General features: G+C 42.4%; 3 protein-coding genes across 22 annotated transcripts; all 3 read right to left on the reverse strand.

Moving 5' to 3' along the window:
• Positions 1-285: 285 nt before the first annotated feature.
• Positions 286-13,425, reverse strand: slc52a3-2a (solute carrier family 52 member 3-2a). Of its 19 annotated transcripts, XM_077506808.1 has the most exons (18): positions 13,282-13,425; positions 10,892-11,880; positions 10,574-10,697; positions 9,320-10,467; positions 9,202-9,252; positions 8,600-8,658; positions 8,036-8,536; positions 6,482-6,700; positions 6,227-6,398; positions 6,107-6,149; positions 5,965-6,049; positions 5,533-5,894; positions 5,416-5,453; positions 3,156-4,024; positions 2,577-3,039; positions 2,448-2,487; positions 763-2,382; positions 286-581 (listed from the first exon to the last, which is right to left on the reverse strand). In XM_077506808.1, exons 2-4 carry the CDS (start codon positions 11,863-11,865, stop codon positions 10,258-10,260), a joined length of 1,308 nt encoding a protein of 435 aa, XP_077362934.1. In that variant the 5' UTR covers positions 11,866-11,880; positions 13,282-13,425; the 3' UTR covers positions 286-581; positions 763-2,382; positions 2,448-2,487; positions 2,577-3,039; positions 3,156-4,024; positions 5,416-5,453; positions 5,533-5,894; positions 5,965-6,049; positions 6,107-6,149; positions 6,227-6,398; positions 6,482-6,700; positions 8,036-8,536; positions 8,600-8,658; positions 9,202-9,252; positions 9,320-10,257. The 19 variants fall into 19 exon arrangements, with proteins under 19 accessions (XP_077362934.1, XP_077362950.1, XP_077362948.1 ...); XM_077506824.1 differs by lacking the exons at positions 286-581; positions 763-2,382; positions 2,448-2,487; ... (1 more) ...; positions 3,156-4,024; positions 5,416-5,453 and having other exon boundaries at positions 5,693-5,894; positions 6,227-6,278; positions 6,359-6,398; positions 6,482-6,534; positions 6,659-6,700; XM_077506822.1 differs by lacking the exons at positions 286-581; positions 763-2,382; positions 2,448-2,487; ... (1 more) ...; positions 3,156-4,024; positions 5,416-5,453 and having other exon boundaries at positions 5,693-5,894; positions 6,227-6,278; positions 6,359-6,398; positions 6,482-6,534; positions 6,635-6,700.
• Positions 13,426-14,834: 1,409 nt separating this feature from the next.
• On the reverse strand, positions 14,835-20,081 carry slc52a2 (solute carrier family 52 member 2). The gene is made up of 5 exons (XM_077506806.1): positions 19,783-20,081; positions 18,410-18,994; positions 17,833-18,142; positions 17,381-17,504; positions 14,835-15,707 (listed from the first exon to the last, which is right to left on the reverse strand). The coding sequence occupies exons 1-5, from the start codon at positions 19,910-19,912 to the stop codon at positions 15,498-15,500; spliced, it is 1,359 nt and encodes a 452-aa protein (XP_077362932.1). The 5' UTR covers positions 19,913-20,081; the 3' UTR covers positions 14,835-15,497.
• An 833-nt stretch (positions 20,082-20,914) lies between these two features.
• Positions 20,915-24,098, reverse strand: LOC144007299 (uncharacterized). 2 transcript variants are annotated; one of them, XM_077506800.1, is made up of 3 exons: positions 23,959-24,098; positions 23,569-23,635; positions 20,915-23,462 (listed from the first exon to the last, which is right to left on the reverse strand). In XM_077506800.1, exons 2-3 carry the CDS (start codon positions 23,627-23,629, stop codon positions 20,968-20,970), a joined length of 2,556 nt encoding a protein of 851 aa, XP_077362926.1. In that variant the 5' UTR covers positions 23,630-23,635; positions 23,959-24,098; the 3' UTR covers positions 20,915-20,967. The 2 variants fall into 2 exon arrangements, with proteins under 2 accessions (XP_077362926.1, XP_077362927.1); XM_077506801.1 differs by lacking the exon at positions 23,959-24,098 and adding an exon at positions 23,810-23,946.
• Positions 24,099-24,105: the final 7 nt, after the last annotated feature.

Below are 24,105 nucleotides of genomic sequence, written 5' to 3' on the forward strand. Positions count from 1 at the left end.
TTACTCGTATCAAACTGGTCACCATTCACATTAATTAGCTCTTAGCCTGCTATTGGTGCCCTGGCTCAAAAAGTTGAAATGTTTCAGATCATCGCAAGCGGATGGGACTGAAATCTGAAATGTAGGTCATGAACCTCAGCTTGAGGTGTTGAGGGTCACTTGAATGCAGTCACAGGTACCTGAAGCGCACACCGACAGCAGCAGAAGAGCCATCAGCAGCTTGCCATGCTTTGAGTACCAACAATCCCAGGCCTGAGTACATGACGGGAAGAAGAACAACTCAGACAACAAAAACCCTCACTTTATTCACAACAGCAGTGTCAGGATCTGTACTTTCAATTACAGCAGACAATATGTTGATGCTTCATGCAACATGTTTTTAATGCTTTATTACACAGCATGCTTGGCAAAATATAGTGCAACAACTGTACAGATGTGTAATCATGAATGTACTCCCTCCCCAGTATCACAAACAGACAACTTGCAATCATGTTACATTTTTTAATTCAAGCAGAAAAGCACATTTGGAACATACAGAAGTAAAGCAAGCTTCAGCTTCACCCGGGAAAAAACAAAAAAACCTGTTGAAACATTTGATAGATGTACAAACAGGCATCATCATCGTCGTCGTCGTCGTGATTGGACGCACATTTACAGGCAAAAAGGACAAACATGCAGTCAGTGTGAGTTGGTGCACACCCAGTGAGTTGGTGACAGTGGAGACAAACATCGCGAGACAAACAAAAGACATACTCGCCCAACCTGGAAGGTTGCTGGTTCTGCTCTTCCACACTTGCACCTTTGTTTGAGCCAGAAAAAGAAAACAGACTTATGTGAACGTGTTGTCATCCATGTTGGTACACAATAAAATTGTACATAACTCAAGAGGAATGAAGCCGTTCATCTTTGTGTACATTTCTTGTTCTTCAGCCTGAAACAGGAAGAAAAAGAAAAAAGGTTTGATTCTTCTTGCTCAATCATGATGGAAACCTCATGCAAAGCCTGCACTGCACGTCAAGTCCAACCAAAAAGCTGCTCGGCCCCCAAACAACTTCAACAGCTTGTGAGACTCGTCTTCTCCCCTGAAAAACAAGCACACGAATGCAAATGACGACTTGCGCGATGGTTACTCTTGACTTTGGCCGCTGCTGCTGCGGTTCAACTTGACGGACTCCGGCTCCTTCCTAAAAGATGAAGTCAAATGCATTTGTCAAGCCCGATCTTCACAAACGCCATCTCAAAGGACTTCTTGAGACGACAGCGGGCCAAAGGTTCGCGGGTGGCATCCCCCGACCTAAAACGCCACCTGAAGAAGAGGAGAAAAGAAAAGAAAAAACTTCAGTGGGACCAGCGATGGATCGAACAATCCGCTTCCGTGTCTGTGGGCCTTGCGGATTGATCATGTTTGAGTCAAGGAGTGAGAGTCAAACCTTTTGGAAAATATTTTGGGGAAAAATGCCAACTTTACTACTGTGGCTTTTTCACACACCGGAAATGTGCACGTTGGACAATATTGTATTTGGTTTGATAAATTGACTGCCCCACCCAGCCAATGAGAGATGCTGTGATCTACACTAGAAACATTCCATTAAAAAAATAAATAAATAAATAAATAAAAAATGGGTTCATGGACTGCTCAAGTTTTTGGTTTGTTGTTTAATGTTGCAAAGACTTTTGCCAAACACTGGCATATCACTTTTAAGAATTGTGGTAGTCAAGAAATTTGGATCATGTTGAAAATGTGACAATTTGTGAGCGTCTGGCAAATTTCTTTGCAACCTTGAATGAACAAAGCAACACTCGCTGCTTGCGCACACCTACCACCCATGCGCCACATCCAAACTTGAGTTGATGAGTTGGGCGTGTTTAAAAAAAAAAAAAAAAAATGTAAAGCCTTTAGAAGGTTCTTGGGCCTATTTTGAACGCAGGGTCCATCCAGGCTGCAACATTTGACAACGTGGTGACAAACAATTTTGAGCCAAACAACACGAGACTACATTTGATGAATTGAAGTGCCGCAGGTGGACTTGTTCAAGGAAGTGGTTCATCCTCAAGACCTGGCCCTGCCAATCAACGCAGAAACCTCCACTGCACCACCACCAGGCAAGTGGTCCACCTCAGACCTTGCCCGCGAGTTAGTGACAGTGTGGAGGGGGAAAAACAACAAGTGGAACAAATATACTTCCACCTTGTATAGTTGACGCTTTGCTCTCGGAGTGCCGTCACATCTGCACATTTCTTGGTTTGGGAATAAGACGGGTTTTAACGTGCTGGCAACTTTTCTAACATGCACTCATTTCATACGTGCCTGTCGACGTTCATGTTGGAGTCTTCATTTGATGCATGCTATCGTCCCTCTTCCTCAGCCCATCAATCTGGATCCTGCAACAATTAAAAACAAACGTGTCCTTGTATGCCACTTGTTTATTTGCCATGTGTTTCGTTACCTTTGTCCAGTCTTTCCTTCCATCCGGCTCCTCTTCCAACCTGCTAAACAAGCACATGAATGCACACTATTACATTTGTGACTGTCACATGAGTTTTGTTTTTCCCCAAACACATTTTGTACTTCTGACCCTGTTCGGATTCTCCGAGGTGCCTCTGGTCCCAAACCAGGTCCTGACCACCCTGTAACTGTAACAACAACAACAACAACAACAACATGAGCGCATAGTTGTATATATTACTCGCTAGTTATTCCAAAAGTGTCGACTTCGCGCTTACCCTCATCCAGTCAATATATTTCACAACACATATTGTTTACGTTTCATTTAAGCACAGCTCATTACAAAATCCCCATCATGCAGTTAGTGTTGTTCAGTGCACACCCAGTGAGTTAGTGACAGAGTGGACACAAACTGACCAAATGGAACAAATAATACTTCCCCCTTGTATAGTTGACGCTTTGCTCCGAGTGTCGTCGCATCTGCATATTTGCAGCGACGTGCACTAATTTCATGCTTGCCTGTAGATCCAAGAAGCTTTTCATCTTTGAGTCGTCTTGATGCGTGGAATCGTCCCTCATCATATTAAGCTGTCCTGTGACAATCGAAATGTTACTTTTGTGCCCCTCGTTTATGTATTTTGCGACCTTGCCCGTTATGCCAACTGGCTCCTTCTCCACATTGCAACAAGAAATTAGAGTGTGTACTAACTCGCTTATTTCATGGATGCGTCTTCTGTCCTGGTTACCCTCATCCAGCCTTTTGTGGCATTCCGCTCATCAACTCTGCAAAAACATGTACAATCAGTTGTATACGTTTGTGTCATCTCCTCTGGTGGTCCTTGCATCCGACTACACTGCCACCCTCGAACACAGCCTGCAAGGAATCAACATGGGAAGGGAAAACAAAACCCCAAATGCTCCATCATGGCCAACAGTCACATGCCAAGAAAACAAGGTACGGCAAAACAACATGTCTGAATAAACATTTACTCTGAGAAAAGCATCACAGCAAATAATTGAGCAAAAAAATAACAAATTTGACTCTGCTGCACTTGGACGTGATGGCCTTGAGGCTCCTTCTCCAACCTGCAATAAAGTTTGTGCAACCTTTTATTTATAAACGAGTCTCAACAGTCAACGCAAGGCTGGCGACATCCCCTGCCTGACCTGAACCATCCAAGGAAAAAGTCAAAACCCCATTTGAGCAACCTGGAGACGAGAGCCAATCGGCTTCCAAGATGACTCCTGCTGCAACGGATGACGAGTGGGCAAACATTTCACACAATGTTGACTCAAAACAACCTGCGACTCCGTTGAACGAGCCCAAGCGCTGCAGGTGGACTCCTGGGAGAAGCGCTCCTTTGCTCAAGACCTGCCGATCAAGGCAGAATCCTCCGCAGACGCCGTTCACCTCAGAATCTTGTCACAGTCGCTCGGTGCGGAATCCACAAAACAAAAGCATCAGAAATTCACGTAGAGGAAGGAAAAAAAAAAGAAAACTGCCAAGTGTCACTTCTTTGGATGGAGTGTGGACTTTGTTGACAACTCTTGCCGAATCCTTTCGTCTCGTCATCCAGCCTGAGGGGAGGAAGAAACAAATTAAAATAAATCATCCAAATTACACATCTAAGAAGTTCTGAAGAAGAGGGTGAAAGTGATTGCTTGGTCTGAAGCCAATTGGTTTATTCAACATATTAAAAACATTACAAACTATAAAATATAAGTTGAAGTGAAAATAAAAGTTGGGAAAAAAAATTCATCAACGCTCAAATGGAGAAGTACAAGAACTTATCAAGTCCTACACCCTATTCTCAAATTATTCTTATGAAATTGCAGTTTAACAATATACAATCAAAACATTTGACGGTTACTCATGGAGTTCCTCAGGGATGTGTGCTAGGCCCTCAACTGTTTATACTGTACATAAATGTGTTGTCTCAAAAACATTCAAAAGTGTCTTATTTGCTGATTACACAACTCTGTTTAGGACAAAACCCGAAGCAGCTTCTGACTACTGTGGAGTATGAATTAAATATATTTAAAAAAATTGGTTTGACATTAACAAATTACATTTAAACAAAACCCAGATCATAGTTTTTAGCACTAGACAAATCACAAGTCAAAATTATGGTGAATTCAATTGAAATAGAAAGAAAATTTGAAAAATTTCTGAATCATTCTTGAAAACATCGAAAATGACAAAAATTATAGGGATACTCTATAAAACTAAGAATGTCCTGAATAAGAAATCATACAGTTCATTATTATATTTGACATATTGTGTGTAAACGCATATTAAAAAAAATACCAACTCTGTTTTCAAATTGCAAAAACGAGCCACAAGAATTGTTCATCAAAATATAGCAAACCAACATATTCACTGTTAATTAAAGCAACTAAGAGATGTTAATTTGTGGAATAATTTTGGTACTGACCTGATGCAAGTCAATTGACGAGTTTAAAAAAAAATAAAAAAATAAATAAAAAAACTTAAACACAAAGAGCAAGAGCATTACTTAGATATGAGCTAGTAAAATTGCAGAAATTTATTTATTTTTCCGATGTACCACTATGAATGTAGTGAAAATTGTGTATGTATGAGGACGTATTATTGTGTATGCCTATGAATTTCATGTACATACGCTTGTGGGAAATGTACGCATTTGTTAAAGTGCAGATGTGTACACAAGCAGGATTACACATTTTCTTTTATTGAAATGTATTCATTTACTATATTATGAAACAAGTCAAAAGATAAAGATAAGAAAGAATAAGGGGTAGGACTAGCTAAGTTTTCAACTTCTTCCTATTCAGTTTGAACATGTATACTATCACTAAAGATTGTTATAAGTTTCTTCTTTTGTTTTTATCTGCTACTTGTTTACATGTTCAATAAACAAAAACAAACCTGTGACAATAAAAACTATCAGCATAATTGAGTGCCACTCGTTTGCTTTGTGTTTTGTTACCTTCGTCCAGTCTTTCATCTCGCTCCTCTTCCACCCTGCTAAACAAGCACATCAATGCACACTATTACTTTTGCGATTGGTTTTTTTTTTTATCCTTAAACGTACATTTGTACTTACGACCCTGTTCTGATTCTCAAGGTGCGTCCTGACCCATCCAGCTCCTTCTCCATCCTGCAGCGACTGAATGAATAGTTGTATATCACAATCTTTATTTTAAAAGCATGTCTGTGTCGCTTACCCTCATCCAGTCAAAACAAAATTTCTGAGTACATTCTGCTCACAAACAAAGCATTGTTTTATTGATCCACAGCTCGGTACAAAAATCCCCATCATGCAGTCAGTGTTGTTCAGTGCACACCCAGTGAGTTAGTGACAGAGTGGACGCAAACTGACCAAATGGAACAAATAATACTTCCCCCATTGTATAGTTGACGCTTTGCTCTCCGAGTGCCGTCGCTTCTGCACATTTGTTTGAAACGCTACGGACAAGAAAGATTGGTCTTAACATGCGTTGTCAAACATTCTGATGCGCGCTCGTTTCACACGTGCCTGTCGAGCCAAGAAGCTGTTCATCATGAAGTCGTCATTTGATGAGCGGAATTGTCCCTCTTCCTTCATCCCATCAATCTGTGTCCTGCAACAATAAAAATTACTTGTGTGCCACTTGTTTATTTGCCATGTGTTTTGTTACCTTTGTCCAGCCTTTCCTTTCATCCTGCTCATCTTTCACACTGCTAAACAAGCACATGAATGCACACCATTACTTTTGTGACTGTCACTATTTGTTTTGCTTGACATTTGTACTTCTGACCCGGTTCTGATCTGAAGAGGTGTCTCCTGTCCCAACCAGCTCCTCCTCCATACTGGGGGAAAAAAAGAAGAAAAAAAAAGTTGTACAGTATTGTGTTTCATTGATGTGTCTACTTGCCTGGTTAGTGGTTACCCTTGTCCACCCTTTCAGCCCATCTGGCTCCTCTTTCACCCTGCGAACAAGCACAAGTTCCATTACTTATATGACTCCATTTAAAAAAAAATTTTTTTTCCAAACATACGCATTCGTACTTACAATTGGTATGAATCTTTGAGATGCTTCCTATCCCAACCGGCTCCTTCGCCACACTGCAACAACAACAACAAGTGTCTACTTTCCTGCTGGTTACCTTCATCCAGTCCATCCCCATCCGGCTTATCGTCCACGGTACAAAACAAACTTGAGTACTCGTAGGTGGTGACTGGAGCCTACACACAAGTCAGCCGGACGTTAAGGTGATGAGTTTGACTCTGACTTGCAGGGAGAAAGAGGGGAAACAAAACAAAAAAATTAAAAAAGAAATTCAGCATGACAGGTGTCCATAATCCTAAAACCTACTTATTTTATTAGCATTTGTTACTAAGGATGCAACAATATCCAAACATCACGATACGATAATTATCACGATATTGTGGGGGGGGTTGGTGGTATTTAAAAAACGTCACAATATTGTGAAAAAAAAAAAAAAAGCTCATACCAAAAACAAAGCACAATATTGTGCTTTTGTACATAACAGCAATGCATATAAACAACCTACAATCGCTAATATTGAGGCACTTATTTGTTAATGCACGCACATTGAGTTCCTCCACATGACTCACTTCACAAGCATATTACGTTCCCCTTCATCTAATAATTAGCACAGATTTTAAACATAGAAGGCATTTTAAACATCCCTAATGAAAATTAAATTGCACTAATAACCTAGACACCAGAGGGTACTAGAACTGCAGAAATGTAAATCAACCTGACTTTAAAAAAAAAAAAAAAAGATGTGTTCCTTCTAGTGTTGGAGAAAGTGTGGAGCTCAACGAGCAAATCATTTTCATATACTATGGAACTGTCCACTCAGACACTACTGGAAGGAAATTCATGGTGCACTACAAGACATTTTTGATTGTGTCTTTCCATTTGGAATGAAGACTGTGTATTTTGGATGTCTATTTCAGGATTGGAGTATAAAAGAAATATTTACTAGGTACTTTACTGATTGCAGGCAAAAAAACGATAACAAAAAAATGGTTATCACCGGATATCCCTGATATGTCAACATGGTGGGATATAGTAAACATTTACAAAATGGAAAGATTAACATCAATTGTGAATCAGAACCATGGTTGGTTTGAGAAATGTTGGGAAAAATGGTTACGGTACATTAAAATAAAAAATCCCACTTTAATTCTAAACTAGGATAATCTGGAAAATATTTATGGTCACTCCCTGATGTTCTTGATGCTATATTGGTTATATTGTTTAGCATTTTTTTTTTTTTTTTTTGGCAGTTGTTTTATTTTTAGATGGGATTTGTTTGTTTTTCTAGAGAGATTAATGATGATATGCATATTCTTGCATGTGTGAATTGTACCCATCTGTTAAAGTCTGAAAAGTTACAAATAAAGAATTAAAAAAAAAAAAAAAAAAAAAAAAAAAAAAAAGAAGTGTTCCCTTTAAATATTGTGAACATGACGATATTGTGGCAGTTTTAATATCATGATATTGCCCTTATTTATTATGTTAGCTGACTTTTCTGAGTCATCGTCCACCATGCAAAACTGCAAAAAGAAAAGCAACACTGTATGTACTCCTTACCCTGGTCCAGTTCCTCTTTGTCCTGCTTGTCGGATCCGGTGCCTTCAAAGTCCTGAAACTGACAAATGTGTTAATGATTGATGCCTTCTTGAAAATCTGCCTACACTGTACACACCAGCCTCAAAAAACAACAACAACAACCTCAAAAAACAACAACGACAACAACAACAACAACAAGCTGCCTGGATCCAGACAAGGCAAACGAGCTGACCATCTCCAACATTCCTTCCCAAAGACAACTCAACCACACAGACACGTGTCCAACCATCAGTTCCACAAACAATGTCCACGCCTGCCCTCATTACCACCAAACCTTTCTAAACCCAAACAAGAATCCACCCGAGCCACAGGGCAACCAAGGCAAACCACAAAGCTCACTACTGTGCTGCTTCCTCTTCACCATTCCCCCCCCCGAAGAAAAAGGACAGATACTCATGTGTGCAAACTGATTCAATTGTTGTGCTTCTCCTTTTCCTCATCCCATCCAGCAAAACCTGAGCCCTGTAATCACAAAACAAGAAAGTTAGTTGAGCTCTTTGCATATTACTTGCTATGTTTTGTTACCTGTGCACACCCTTTCCATTCAATAGCTTCCTTCACAAACCTTCACAACAGACATTTTCCTGTATTTCCAAACAAAAACAAACAAACAGCATGAGTCTACAGATATAGATATAGATGAGACCCACTGCATTAGACAATGTCACATTCAGAAGTTTTTTTTTTTTTTTTTTGGGGGGGGGGGGGGGGGGGGTAATTGCACAAGAGTGGTTTTTATTATTTTTTTTTTAAGTACAAATTCAATACATCAATCAATCAAATACTGACATCAAAATAAAATAGGGGGGGGGGGGGGGGCTTACATAACACCGGAAATAAATTCACATGATAGTCAACAGAAACAAACAGTTACAAAAAAAAAAAAAAATCAGTTCCCAAGTGCAAAGCAATCAGGTGTGTCAATTACAACAATTAACTCAAGAGCTGGCCAGCATTAAAATAAATGAAACAAAGCAAAAACATTTGAAATCGCGGAAAAAGGAACCAAACGTGATAAAACAAGTAAAGAGAAGTAGGTTAATTGAGACGCCATGTGCTCAAACCTCACACGCTGTTAGCGTGAAGCTAACCTTAGCCTAGCTTGACAATTCATGACGCTAACCTACCTGCATTTGACAAATGACGGTAAATGTCACGGTTGAGTTTCACTGAGAACCCTGCAAGGAACAAAAATGCTATTATGAGAACCGACAACAAACACCAAACATTTGCTTCTGTGCTTACTTCGCTGGGAACTGCCGCACGTGTTGTCACCAGCTTGCCGCAATTTCCCGTCGTGCACACCTGTCTCCAAATGACCTGCAGGCCTTACAGGCCTGACCACGCCAACCTTTTTCTTTGTTCTGCTTATTGAACGGCGCTTCCCACAGCGCCACCTGGTGGCCGGTTAGTATTACTGCTTTGGCTTATCGCGGTTAAAAATAGAGGGGGGAAAAAAAGCGTGAGACAAAGTGGATCACGACACAAACAATAGTTGTTGCATTGCGTAAAAGACATTTAATCATGTAATATAAGGTTATCATATTGAACATTTTACCCGTGTACCCTGAATTGCTTCACTACAGAATTTTGATTCTCTTTTCAACAGTATTTTATTGCAGAATACATTTTTGCACCTCCATCCATCTATCCATTTTCTTGACCGCTTATTCCTCCCAAGGGTCGCGGGGGGTGCTGGCGCCTATCTCAGCTGGCTCTGGGCAGTAGGCGGGGGACACCCTGAATTGCACCTATGCACCTATGTTTCAAAATTATATTGTGTGTGTAGTTGAATGACCTCAAGCTTATCAGCTCCGCTCTATCATCATGAAATAGCAATTGATATTAAAGCGGTTCAGAAATTAGAAATATATTTGCATGTCCTCCCATAAGAACCTACAGTACATCAAACTGAATTATGTATATTTTGTATAAAAAAAAAAAAATGGAACGTTGCACCATTCACATAAAATTTTTCTGAAATGTATTTAAACTATTTTCACAGAGTTGCAAACAGTATTACAAAGAGAGCAGCTGCAGAACATCGCGGTTTACATCTGACAAAAAAAAAAAAAGGAAATAATTCGACATCACGTTTTCTTTCCAAGAAGGCTCAATGTCCTGTTAGCATGTAAACAGTTTATAAAAAACAAAAAAAAACAAAAAAAAACACCTTGGTTCCTTCATGGACACCAGGTGTTGCAAGGGTCGCCCGATGCAAAAAGGCTGTACACGCTGACCATGGGCAACATGGTGACAGCACCCAACAGGGAACCCAGCTGCACCACCGCTCCACACCACACCAGGGCGCTATGGCCCTCGTCGCGCAGGACCACGCCGATGATCACCTTGACGTAAGACAGAGTGAGGACAAAGACAATCCACGCCAGCACCTGCCAAGTGTGAGTAAACGTGTACTTCATATTACTTGCATACTTATATACAACGCATTATATATTTATATTAAACGTACACTCCGAAAAGATTTCCTGAACTCACCATGATAACGCCTCCCCAGACGTCGTTCACCAACAGCGGACACGGACTCAGAGCGGCCATGCTCATTATAAAAGCCCCCATGCCGCTTCCCACCACCGTCAGCGCCCCCATCAGCCACAAGGATCTGGTCATAAATAAGATATTTGGCTTCTTTAAAGTTAGTATTATTTTCACATTTTAAAACAAATGACAGTTGTCTACGATTGCAGTCCGTGCGGATGCTGCACAGAAACTGCTCAGCGCCCGCGTCAGTGTGAATTGGGCGTAAGGGAGGAGCAGGTTTGATATTGATAGCGGTGCTACTGTGCTTGTACTTACCTTATTGGGAAAAACATGGCGATGAAGCAGGCCAAAGGGTTGGAAACCGCCGCCATGGTGGCAGACAGGTGATATACGTTGTTTCCGTATGGCATGCACGAGTACGACTGCACCGACGGAAGCACCACGTTGGTCAGCGCATTGGTCCACGCCAGGATCACGAAGATGTAGAACACCTGCATCCAGCTGTAAGTCCCAACGCCAAAACTGCTTTTGGGTCTTGAGGGTCTGTACGGCTCCATCATGGGCTTCTTCTCCACCCAGTTCTTATCCTTGACTCCATCGCTGTATTGGCATTTGGTCTTCTCCCTGGCAACGGCGGGGTGATGGTTGAGCAGAACGAACGCCACCAAGCACACCAGCATCATGGCACTCAGGAAGAAGAAGAACACCTCAGCTGAGAAATTGGCCGGCTGATGCTGAGCCCAAAACGTCGGAAGACCATCCGTGGCGTTTTGGTTTTGGGTACTGTTGACGCAGTGAACCACACCGACACCCTGAACCAGCGCCACAACGGCCGGCAGCAGGCCGCTCACGCCCTCGCCGATATAGTAGGTGGTGAGGTACTGGGGCTTGAGGCGCATCATGAAGGGAAGGAAGGTAACAGAGGAGGTGCAGTCCACAACGGCGAGGAAGAAGGTGAGGACGAGCAATGGCACGCTGCGGAGCGCCCCCGCTACAACAACCGTCTCCTTCCAGAAGAAGCCCAACAGGAAACTGGCAAGCGTGCCCAGCGCGATGATGACGTAAACGACCGCCGTCTCGCTGAGGGCTCCCGGTCGGAAACGGTGCATCAGGGTGATGAAGAGCGGGCCGACGTTGGCCATCTGGATGAGAACTGAGAGGTATGATGGGAGGTACCAGCCCTCGGGAATCTGGGGGACTATCAGTGGAAGCTCTACCCACAGACCATTGATGGACACCCAGGAGCCCATGCCGAAGAGGCACGCCAGCAGGTGGGTGAGCGCAGACATGGCGGAGGTTCTTTTCTAGACGAGAGAAGGTTTGGAGTTAGTAATGCTCAGAACAGAGTTTGGATGGAAACCAGCAAGGATAAGACGCTAGGCCTGGTACATAGGCATGGTCCTAGATCAGGGTTGGGCAATCCAGGTCCTCGAAGGCACGAGTTCTGTGTTTCCATTCTCCAACACACCTGATTCACATGATCAGCCTGATAATGATCCTGTTGGAGGAGGGACTCTGGCCCTTGAGGACCGGAATTGCCCATGCCTATCCTAGATTCATTAATCTGATTTAAAAAAAAAAAAAAAAAAAAAACTTCTCTTGCATCATTTTAGAAGAATTCTTTAATTGTCTTACAAACCATTTCACATATGGAGAGAACTTGCAAACATGGGACCCTGGCATGGTTCAAGACGTGGTTCTAGACCTGTAGTCGAGAAAACTCAGATGTGCTACAATCTGCCAAATGTTTTCAATTTTTGAAGCATCCTAACTAAGCCTTCGATGTGATTCTTTAAACATGGAATCTTAGTATCCACGGGCCGAGGCTCGATAGGCTGAGATTCCAACTCAGAACAACACTGCTTTGAGTCATCAGTGGTAACCACTCTTGCACTGTGCTACCCGCCAAATGCTACCGGTTTTAAAGTCACCAACTCAGGTCCTGGAGGGCCCCTATCCTGCAGGTTTTAGATGTTTCCATCCTCCAACACACCTGATTCAAATAATCAGGATTGTTGAAAACATGCAGGATAGGGGCCCTCCAGGACCAATCTTAAGACACAAGTAGCACATTTTTTTTTTTTTTTTTTTTTTAAAGTTGTGAATTAATGTTTTGATGCCAGCTTTGCGACAATTGTCATAGGTTAATTTTTTACTTCATCTGGTCATGCGATGGAGCAAAGAACACTTATTTGGAAATTGTTATAACATAATAAACCCATTGTGCACGTGTCTAAGCACTGTCAAGTGTAAGTTAACGTCAACATGACTTGCTATTGCATAAGCTGGGAAACATGGGACTGAATGCATTGTTTATTATTATGAAGGCTTTACAAGACTGAGAGGATCAGACTTGGCCAGGGTGGACTTGAGACATTCCTGCCTCCCTGTGGTCTTCATCCCCAAGCCCCAGACGCTCATGCTAAGAAATAAAAATTGCACTTGAATCCATTAAAAAAAAAAAAAAAAAAAACTTATATAACTACAAGAGCATTTTAATCTAGTCAGTCAGGGTTAATTGGTGAGGCATCCGCGGCAGCCTTTCATACAATCAAAAGACAAACTTCTTGTTTTTCCTCAATCAAAAAGTGGCAATAAGAACTGCAGAATCACTTAACCTGATGTTAGAGCTTATAAAAAACATTTGACGATATACTGTAAACATGCATCGTATATACATTTTCGAAGCCAAAAGGTATACTCACAAGTTCTCCGGATGGAGTGTTTGGAGCGAGTGACTGAAGCCCAAAGTCCGGGATTAAGACCCTTCTCGCTGAGAGTGGGCGTGCTTGTATGTGTTCACGCTCATCCAGCCGTGACACGTGCTGGCTTTTGCTGATCACAATGTTTTACAAAGCGCATCCGTGTGACACCTTCGGGGGGGGGGGGGACATCACATGTTGCCGTTTGCCACCACTTTGCCTGCAAGCCTTGTTTTCGACTGGACTCGTTGCTCACTGGCCAAACATTTGCTCGAATTGCACAAGATGGCGAGATCACCCAAGGCAGTAGGTCGCTGAATGTCAATTAAAAATGAGAAGCGTTATCTTCTTCAAAGCAAAATGGATCGATTTCATTGTGTAAGTGTACAAAATATACTGGCTGTAATATATATGTAATTGATAAATTGTCTCAAATAAGATGCTGTTGAAGAATTGCCATTTAACATTTTTTTTTTTTTTCCCAGTACATCAGTAGTCATACATACTAAACAATACTGGTAATCTATTTTAATAATTGACATTTTTCCATAAAAAAAAATCAAAGAACAAAACAAAAAAATACAAAAAGTAAATACAGCGTCAGGCAAACTGATCTGACACATTTGTAGGTTTATCCATCCATCCATCCATCCATTTTCTGAACCGCTTGTTCCTCACAAGGGTCGCGGGGGGTGCTGGAGCCTCTCTCAGCTGGCTATGGGCAGTAGGCAGGGAACACCCTGAACTGGTTGCCAGCCAGTTGCAGGGCACACATTTGTATGTTTAATAAAAGACAAATAAAGAAAATCAACCCATAACAAGATGGTGTTACGAGCTGGTACGGGATCATGTCTAGCAAGTTTGAAGTGCAAACGGAACGCTCATTGTGTTGCAGTTGCAGATTCGTTTGTTTTGATAAACGTTTCCACAATGACAGCACGATGTTCACCAATCATGGCATCAACTGAAAAAAAAAAACAATGGCACTATACAGAAACAAAATGGCATTATTTTCGAAAATAAACACTTTTTTTTGTTTGTTTTTTTACTTTGTCTTTTATTAAACCTACAAATGTGTCAGATGATTTTGCCTGACCCTGTATAAAACAGCCTACCTAAAGCGAAGCACATTAGTGGCAGTATCATGCATTGGGGGCTGTTTTTTGTGTGTGTGTTTTTTTGGCTTCAAACGGAACGAGAAGTCAGTGTCTCCAAAACAGACTTCTGCGAGAAAGCAAAACAAAATGACAGGAAAAGCCTACTAAAACAGCTAGACTATTTAGGGTTACTCAGAGGCACTTTAAATGTCAGCAGACGCGTGCTGAGTCTACCTCTCGTCTTGAATAGATAACTTTTGAGATGAACTTGTAAGGTCATAGGTTCGCATTAATTAATGGTGAGGGAAGGTTGTACCCGATTTATCTTGGTCTCTCTCACTTTCTATCACAGGATTCTGCCATTTGAACAGAGATGTGCAGACTTTTTGCATATCGTCATGACTTTGGTGTGTGACAACAAAAGAGTAATACACACGCACACGCGCCAGCCATGTGATGTTACGCATGTTACGTACATTTAAAGGCAAACAAGAGTTCAATTGATGAAAAAGGCAACAACACAATCATCAATCACAATCACAAGAGGTCGGACTCGCACCCAAATCCCGATTCGCTATTCCTGTTGATGTTGGTGACCGAGTTCCGAAAGGATTATTGCATCTTTTGTGCAAATATCATGATCAAATGTTCATTTTTCCACACTCGCGCAAATCCCCATTCGAATCAACAGCGACTTGTGCACAGCCCTATTAATTACAGTACAATCAATGGTGATTAAAAACAATGTTAAAAAAAAAATGCAATTCCTTCTAAACATGAAAGCAGCACAACAGCAGCAGTCTTAAAAAAAAAAAAAAAAAAGATGCTAGCAGGAATATCTTCGTAAGGATTATGAAACACTGAACCAGATTGAAAAGGGTGAATCAATGAGGAGGAATGGGTGGGGTCGTGTCCCTGAGGAAATATAGTGTCACATGGTCCATCTGTAAACAACCGCACAGGTTCAATTCTCGTGCTTTTCACAGCACATGACAGCCCCTCGCGACAACAACGCTCCCATTGTCATTAACCAGATTGGGCCTCTTCATGCTTCAGAACCATCGGATGCTATATGTGTAAAAAAGAAATATATAAATGAATTTAAAAAGCTCTTATCTGGCTTTAATCGCATCCGTTGACGCAGTCCAGTCCCCGCTCAAAGACGTTGTAGACGTTGACCAGCGGGAACATGGTGAGAGCGCCCACCAGCGAGCCCGCTTGGATGGCGATGCCGCACCACAGCAGGCCGGCGTGGCCCGCCTCGTGCAGCAGTGTGCCGATCACCACCTTCAGGTAGGAGAAGAGCCCCGTGAACATGATCCAGGAAGCCACCTGCAAGGAAGGCACGTGCAGGTTTACTCATTTGCAGAGGGGATCTGAATGTTTAACTACTTTGTAAAAATGTATTTTACCCTTCAAAACAGTTTAAAAAAACACAAAAAAACATGACTGTTAACGTGACCACGTTACGTGTGAAATGACATTTTATACCACACGCTTGACTTGACTTAAATATGGTGTGCAAATATATGGCGCTTCAGTGATGTGGGTTCTCAGTCTAAACCAGTGGTGTCCAAACTACGGCCCGGGGGCCATTTGCGGCCCGCCGTCCATTTTTCAGTGGCCCGCGACGTATGCTAAAAATGGCATTTGACTCAGTTCAAATAAAATAAACAAAACAAAAATGTTTGGAGATGGTCAAAGTAAGAAGGGAGGGTATCGAAAAACAGGTGCCAGTAAAAGTTATTTTAGTTAACTAAAACTAATGAAAAAACTAAAACTAAAATTCAAAAAACAATATTTTTATCTCAATAAAATAAAAATGCTTTAAAAAAAAAAAACGAAAACTAACTGAAACTACATTTTATGTTACAAAACTAACTAAAACTAACTATAATTACAGCAAACATGTCCTTCGTTTTAGTCTTTGGTAATTAATTTAATGCATGAGCCTTTGGGGATGATTTTAAATGCGACTTTTAGTAGATTTATTTTTATATAAACCAGAATAATGACGTTTGAAAGTATGTCACACAGAAGTGACATCATCTAGCAGCAGCCAATAAAAAAGCACCTTCAGATGACGTTACTCCCATGGTCTTTTTTAAATATTGCGCACAAGTAATAAACATTAAAAAAAATTAAAATAAAAAAAAAACATACTAATACTGAAACTAAAACTAAACTACAACTAAGCATTTTTTTTTTAAAAGGACTAAACAAATAAAAACTAACGGAACCATCCTGAAAACTAATAAAAACTAACTAAAATGAAAAATTCTAAAACTATAATAACCCTACTGCCATATGACAAATAAATTGGTTTATATACTGTAGCATTTTTCTAAATATGCAAAGGCACAAATAAATTATTTGCAAAATTTTTAGGAAAAAACAATTTCTCTTCATAACATTATGTGGCCCTTACATCCTTCTGGTTTTCTGTATGTGGCCCTCTCATGAAAACGTTTGGACACCCCTGACATACTGTAAATAAGAGATGAAGAAATAAGAGACATAACTACCTTAAAGTATCGCCACATCTCAGTGCGTTTTATCAGCATTTTTCAAGTCTGGGTACAGTATCATCACTGATAGGGCTGCTCGATTATGAAGAAAATACTCATCATGATTATATAGGTAATAACTGAAATCACGATCATTGATGCAAAACAAATATTTAAACGTAAAAAAAAAAAAATTATGACAATTTTTTGAAACTATAATTATGCAAGTTCCTTTTTGATGAAAACAAAATGCATTAAATTTGCAATTTTAAAATAAAACAAAAATGTTGCAAATGTATAAACAACAAATTTTTTAATGACTATGCTGATTTTGTAATTGTGGAGTGTAATAAGTGAAATTGTAATTCAATTTCGATTAACTGCACAACCCTAATCACTGATCCGGATCCTAGTCTTCGTAACTAAAAAGTCTGTGATGTTATTAAAAATATGGTTACCAACTCCCAGAGGATTTCAGACGAAAAGTGGTTCACTCACCACTAAGACCACACCAGCAGTCTTCCCCTGCAGAGGCGGACATGGACTGCGGACAGCCAGAGCCATCAGGTAGGCGGCGAAGACCCCGCCTGCCAGGGACAAGATACCGAGACGCGTAGAAGACCTGGAAGGGATTGCAAAAACGTTAGCTGAGTACACATGCTGGATTCACAGAGTCTTGATGAGCGGTGGATAAAAAAGTATGCGGAAAGTGGGTGTTTGTTAAATCTGACCCGTCAAATCGTTATTATCAAATTATTAAGAGTCAAGGTCTATTATTCACATTTATTCAAACAAATTGTTAATTCATTAAAATGTATTCTTTTAAGACGATAAAATATAAATAATTGGTTAATTATTACATTCTAAATATTTTTTTTTTTTTTTTTTTTACATCATCTAATAAGTCACTTGCAACCATTTCACAAATCAACACCACGTGCCCGCCTCACCTCAGGATGACAAACATGGCGAGGAAGCAGGCCAGGGGGTTAGCGATGTTGCCGAGCACCACCGAGAGGTGGAAGGCCATGGTGCTGTACGGCAAACAGGTGAAGCTCTGCACGGACGGCAGGACGCCGTTGGTGAGTGCGTTGGAGACGGCGAGCAGCGCCAGGAGGTAAACGTTGTGCGGCGTCCAAAACGTCTGAGCGGGCGGCGACGGCGCCTCCTCTAGGCGCACCTCCTCCTGGGACGACGGCGAGCTGCCGTTGCTGAGCGGATGCGTCTCGTCGCCGCTCTTAACCGTTGCGTCCAGAGTTCCTACATATTTGAAATATGGAAATTGCTTTCTTTTTATAAACAGTTTCTCCCAGAATTTGTTAAAAAAAAAAAGTAATAAAAAAATGTAAATAAATAAAAATAGTCTCATGTAAATAAATCAATTACTATCAATTTTGTAACCTACATAAACTTGTATATTTAAAATATTATTAGCATGCGTATTCATTTTGCGAGCCTAAATGACTGCGCAGTCTTAGAAACATCTTACCCCCGCCACCCCCCCCATTTTCAATTTTTTTCCCATACTTTCAATACTTGTGTATGATCCCCGTGGGTCATTAGAGGGAGGCGGTGTGGTTTCTTTCGACTTTGTTGGCCGGCGCGTCAAAGCCAGGAAGCTGAGTGTGGAAACCGACAGCATGATAAACAAGAACCAAAAGAAGTTCTGCGCCGGGAAGTTCTCCTTAAGGTAGTGCGGCTCCACCGTGCCATTGACAACGGGGCACTCTAGCTGGCCCACGCCCTGCCCCAGCGCCACCACGCACGGGAACAAGGCGCTCAGGCCCTGCCCGACGAAGAAGGTGCGGATGTACTGCGGCGGGTAGCGGAACATGAAAGGCAGGAAGGTGACGTTGGACGTGCAGCACACCAGCGACAGCACGAAGGTGAGGAGCAGGAAGGGCAGCGAGTGCAGCTGCCCAGCGACTGTCGCTGTGCGCGACCAGAAGATGGCCAGCAGCGCCGATGCCACGACCGCCAGTGCCTGGATGCAGTGGATGACCACGCGCTCGTTGAGCCGGCCTGGCATGCAGTGGTGCGTCACCGTCACAGCCACTGGACCAACATTGCCGAACGCGATCAGGACTGAGAGGTAGGCCGGCAAATTCCAACCTGCAACCACAACACAAGACTGCCTTTTTTTACATCCTCATACTACTACCAATGGTAAAAATTGCACATACTCAAGTAAAATTGTACTCAAGTAACAGGGTCCTACAATAACAGTGGCATATGGTGGCCCTGGGCTAGTATGGTACTGTGTCAGGCCCACACCCTGGCTAAACAAATGCCATTAATTTCATGCAATTTTAAGGGCCAATGCTACATTGGGTTTCTTTAAAATTGTATTTTTTTGTGTAAAAATATGTGTAAAAAATATCTGTGGTATCTGTGTTTGGTTGGGAACGATTATCGGTCCTCGATTATCAGATTATCTGTGTCGATATTCTGTATTTTGATCGAATATCGGCAACTGACAGCCAATAAAAGTGTCAATTTAAATCCGTGTTAACTTCAGGAAACTATTTTACTATAAATTTTCAGTTAACTTCATTAGAGACGCTGGGAACACTCGACAACTTTTTTTTTTTGTTTGAAATTAAAACTAAGACAAGCGAAAATGTATTATTTCAAATATTTTGAAATCTTGGAGGAGCCAATGGCCGTCTCAGAATGTCTCAAAAATATTTTATGTACATTTTAGCGGGATGAATTTCGGTATGAATTAAAAACAACAGCGAATGATTACCGGTAGGTTAGTACCAAACGCCAGCTGGCTAATTGCTAGCTTGTTCTAAAGTCCACTGAATTATTCCATGTCAAGTCAACCGGTGAGAAGACAGCAAAGTCTTGTAGATAGCCATTAGCCGAAGAGAGAACGCCAAGAGATTGCCACTGACCTTCGGGCAGCACGCTGACGATGACCGGGAGCTCGACCCACAAACTATTGACGGAAACCCACGAGCCCATAGCGAACAACGCCATGAGGCCATGGGTCACCGCATCGCTGCTCCACCAGCCCGCCGACATGACGCCGCCGACTCTAGCCCAAGGAAGGGAGGCGAAACCACGGTGAACAACCCACGAAGCGGTTCAAGCTACGGGGTTTTAAAAACGATTCACCGGCAAACCTCCGCTCCGCACGCCGCTTCGAACTGAAGCAATGGTGGGCACTCGCCAAGGCGTTCCCGCCCCCTTAAGATGCCTTCAGGTACTCTTCGGAGAACAAAACAGCTTTCCTTTCCACACGTTCGCGACTGTGTGAATGCAAAGTTATCTTTTGTATGCTTTACTTTTTATGAATGTTGTAGAATATTAACTCAAGTAACATAGTGATGTCCATAAAATATATGCAATACCTTCGTTATCATTGTAGTTTTCCCTGAAATTCTGTACATCAAATATTTTGAGATCCTTGAAAGCATCACGGTTGGCCTGGTAACCCTTGGATAAGGGTGCGTTCGTTTTACAACCATAACAACAAAGCAGGACCGAATATGAGATGATACGTTTTGTTCACTTTTCAGCAAAAATCTTACGCTACCTGATATGGAATGTAATTTGTTCACATTTGTGATTTTATTGGCCGATACAAATACTTGTATAAGCATGACCTCGAGTGGCTGTAAGTCACTTGCTTGTGATGCAACCATTCAAATGTCACTGCAGAAACAAAACAAATACGTTGCTTAAACTCACAACGATTGTCCACAATGGTACGCAGAAGAATGTGCCTGGCAATGATCAAGTATGCAGATATTTATTGATGTTTTTATTTTAATTTTTTTTTACTGATCGCATATTTAAAATGTAATCTTTTTAGAATGAAACAAAGGAACTCTGCTACATTTATGAAGTACATGATTTGTCCCAAAATAAAGATGACCCAGAAATGACTAATATATATATATATATATATATATATATATATATATATATATATATACACACACACATACATATGTATATATATATAAACAAACTACATCAACAAAAAACATTTTAATTTGAGTGAAAAAGACTGACTCAATGATCTATTGTATATTTATGCTTTATAAACAAACGGTCATGATTAATTGATAATATTACACCTGTTTGTTTTCTTCAGGTTTGGGGCGGCTACTTAAACTGTCCTCCACACTAGGACGCACGCGCTTCATCACCGCAGTCTTCCTGGGGGCCAAAACGATCGAGTAGCCCGGCTTCAGGCGGGGCAGCGCCAGCTTCAGCTTCAACGTCATTTCGGTGGTGTTGCGGAAAGAGGAGTTGAGGATGGGGTCGGTGTTGTGCAGCACCATTTTCTGATAGGCAATCTCGCAGCGGATGGCCTCGCGCTTGGTCCGCCTGTCATCGTCGGCCAAACGCAGCAGCATCTTGTCCACGTCCGGCTGGGTGCGGCACGGCCCGCCGTTCCTCTCCACGGTAGCGGTGATGTAATCCAGGTCCATGCACTCTGAATAGACATTCTTAATGGCCGGACGTTGAACAACCTTCTGCTGTCCACGACCTTTTACCCATTGTGCCGACACTGGCAGAGGAGGATCTTGCTTACCGGAAGCATCTTCAGAGTCAGAGGACGTCAATTCGTCCGAGCTATCCGAATATGCGGGGTTTACTTGGTTTTTTCCTTCTGGCGGCTGGCTGTAGGGATAGTCGGCCATCAGGATGAAGAACTTGCAGCTCAGCAGCTTGATGTTCAAGTCGGGCGACGGCACTTTAGAATAACGTCCTCCTGGTAGGAAATCCATCAAGTGCAACTCGGCGACGCCGCTAATCGTCTTGATCATCCTCTTCAAGCAGACCCTGATGAGGTCCTTGTTGGTGTGCAAATCGGAACAGTAGTGGTAAACGCCGGTGTAGGTCTTATCGTATACCGCGAACTGCAGGAAGACATTGGTGATCTTCTCGGGCACCATCAGCTCGGAGGGGTCTTTGGCCCATTCTAGGAACTTCTGGTAGAGGCAGAGCAAGTACTGGCTGAAGAGTGAGTACTCACCAGCGCTCTTCAGAAGCTGCCAGTAGGGGCCTACCACTTTGCAGTAGATGATTGCGAGAACACACACAATGCTTTGGATAACAGAATCACTGGCATCAGCGACCACGCTCTCGAGGAGGACGTTGGGGCACTCGTCATTGCAGAGCGCCAGCATGTCAGAGAAGAAGAGCGCCACCTCCTTGTGGTGGTGAATGAGGCCCGCGGCGGCTTCAAAGTAGCTGCTGAATAGTGTCGACGGCTTCCTGAGTAGCTGAGAGGGGTTGTCCTTCTCATTGCAGAAGGCCACCCAGTGTTTCTTGTAGCCCAACAAAGCTCCCTTGTCGGGGTCCAGCATGTCGGCGGCCATTTGGATGAAGCGGGAGGTGGCGCTCTCGGTGAAGTTGACCACGTTCTTAAAAAGAGGGTGCGCGTCCCGGCCCAGCTTCTCACCCCGCGACTGGGTGATCTCGCCCTCGAACGCTATAATTTGCTGCTCCACCGTGTCGTGCACATCCACCAAGAAATTGGCGTTGTGGTGGAGGAAGACCAACGGGGGCGCCAACGAGACCTGGTTCCCGGCCGAGCGAAGAGTGTTCTCAAACGCCTCCATGGTGGGGTTCTCCTTGTACGTTAGCGCATACTGATTCCTGAGGAGGTCCCAGGAAATCCTCCTGCACTTTTTCGTTTGCCCGTGGTGTATACTCGACAGCTTCTTGACAGACAACATGGCCACGTCCAGGAGAGATGGCAATATTTCGTCTTTTTTTTTCGCTGCGGCTCCGCCGGATGCTTCCCCATCGTTCTCATCACCACTGCAGACTGACACTTGTTTCCTAATGGCTCGAACCGAAGAATTCTTCTCGGACTCCTTGCTGGGAGAGATTTCGTAGATATCGTATTCCTCTTTGATCACCATCTTTTCGCAAGGAGATAACTGTGGGCGCTTCTTGACAAACGTTTTGTGGTGTTCTTTGGACGCCACCAGCTCAAACGGACTTTGAAGCAAATTTTCCATCACAAAGTTACGTCTGTGACTTCTAGTTTGACAATTGTGGTAGCACATCTTTAACCTTTTGATCTTAACCTTCAAGATTCTGTAAGCTTTTTGAATTTTGCCATCTTGGCAGTATTCCGGGTTGAAGTTCCTCAGCCAGGTGACCAAGTTGATGGGGGAAACTCTCTCCCTTGTCACAAAGTTGTTTAGCTCCAGGATCAAACCGTTTGTGATCTCAATGGACTGTGCCCGCTCAGAAAAGTCTTTCATCTTTAAAAGGTGGTCTCGTTCAACACCAATGCTGTCACATATGGGGCCCACAAAGTTAAAATTGACATACGACTCCAGAAACGCCTCCCTGGCACTGCCCGTCAAGCTCAAGGTAGTGGCGATCCCTCTTTCGATCAAGCACCGAAAGTCCGCCGAATGGTACGCTGGGAAAATCCTCTTCAGCCAGTCGACGACGGAGATCCATGCGAAGTTATTGTCCTCCCTCATGAGTCCACTTTGAATCAGCATTCTATTTCTGCAAAGTTCTCTGTCCAGATCCAAGCCTTCCCCCGTCTGAGGGCCAACAAAGTCTGCCACCAGCTTCCAATAATAATCATCTCCTGAAAACAGAAATATTAGCAAATTATGCCTACACCCAATGGTATATACAGCTACAAATATCGATTTAAATTCCAGCTTTCTTTACATAAATGTCTTGATACTTACTCAAATTAGCTTCAGTTACGGCTGCTTTTCCACAGAGAGAGTAATTCCCCCCAGACGCCATTGCCAGCTGTTGTGGTAGACAAACACTGCAAGTTAACTTCTCATCAATATACTGTGACCAATACTTTATTATTGCTGCGTTCAAGTGCCACTGGGATTAGTGGGTAACGGCGATTCTACACAAACTAAAATTCTGTAAAGCCACATTAAGAGTTGTTCTAAAGTCACGTGCAAAGCTTACGTTAGCAATTACTGTTTGCTAGAAAGACCGCTCATGAGCGGTAGCATGAGCGCCACTGTCGCTAAGAAAACTTCAAGTACACAATAACAATAATTAAACAAATCACAATAACATGCACATTCATTTTAAAACGTTAACAACCGTTTTACCACGAAATGTCCAAAGTCACTGCAAAGCGTCTTTGTGCTAGCCCGGAAGTATGTACAACCCGATGATTGGACGAGTAATGAAAGGCGGGTCTTTAGTTGAGCTTTTCGCCAATCGCATGGCCGCTGTGCGCATTGTGTGTTAACAAT

The sequence above is a fragment of the Festucalex cinctus genome, chromosome 19 (genome assembly GCF_051991245.1).
Source record: "Festucalex cinctus isolate MCC-2025b chromosome 19, RoL_Fcin_1.0, whole genome shotgun sequence".
NCBI lineage: Eukaryota > Metazoa > Chordata > Actinopteri > Syngnathiformes > Syngnathidae > Festucalex > Festucalex cinctus.

What these genes read in the sequence shown, in the direction of transcription:
- slc52a3-2a (XM_077506808.1), bottom strand. Translation starts at nt 11,865, where the DNA reads ATGTCTGCGCTCACCCACCTGCTGGCGTGCCTCTTCGGCATGGGCTCC. An exon ending in GCCATGTTTTTCCCAATAAG is followed by an intron (nt 10,698 to 10,891) that starts GTAAGTACAAGC and finishes ATTTATGACCAG; the next exon opens with ATCCTTGTGGCTGATGGGGG. An exon ending in TCTGGGGAGGCGTTATCATG is followed by an intron (nt 10,468 to 10,573) that starts GTGAGTTCAGGA and finishes CACACTTGGCAG; the next exon opens with GTGCTGGCGTGGATTGTCTT.
- slc52a2 (XM_077506806.1), bottom strand. Translation starts at nt 19,912, where the DNA reads ATGTCGGCGGGCTGGTGGAGCAGCGATGCGGTGACCCATGGCCTCATG. An exon ending in CGTCAGCGTGCTGCCCGAAG is followed by an intron (nt 18,995 to 19,782) that starts GTCAGTGGCAAT and finishes TTGTGGTTGCAG; the next exon opens with GTTGGAATTTGCCGGCCTAC. An exon ending in ATCATACACAAGTATTGAAA is followed by an intron (nt 18,143 to 18,409) that starts GTATGGGAAAAA and finishes TCAAATATGTAG; the next exon opens with GAACTCTGGACGCAACGGTT.
- LOC144007299 (XM_077506800.1), bottom strand. Translation starts at nt 23,629, where the DNA reads ATGGCGTCTGGGGGGAATTACTCTCTCTGTGGAAAAGCAGCCGTAACT. An exon ending in CGTAACTGAAGCTAATTTGA is followed by an intron (nt 23,463 to 23,568) that starts GTAAGTATCAAG and finishes TTCTGTTTTCAG; the next exon opens with GAGATGATTATTATTGGAAG.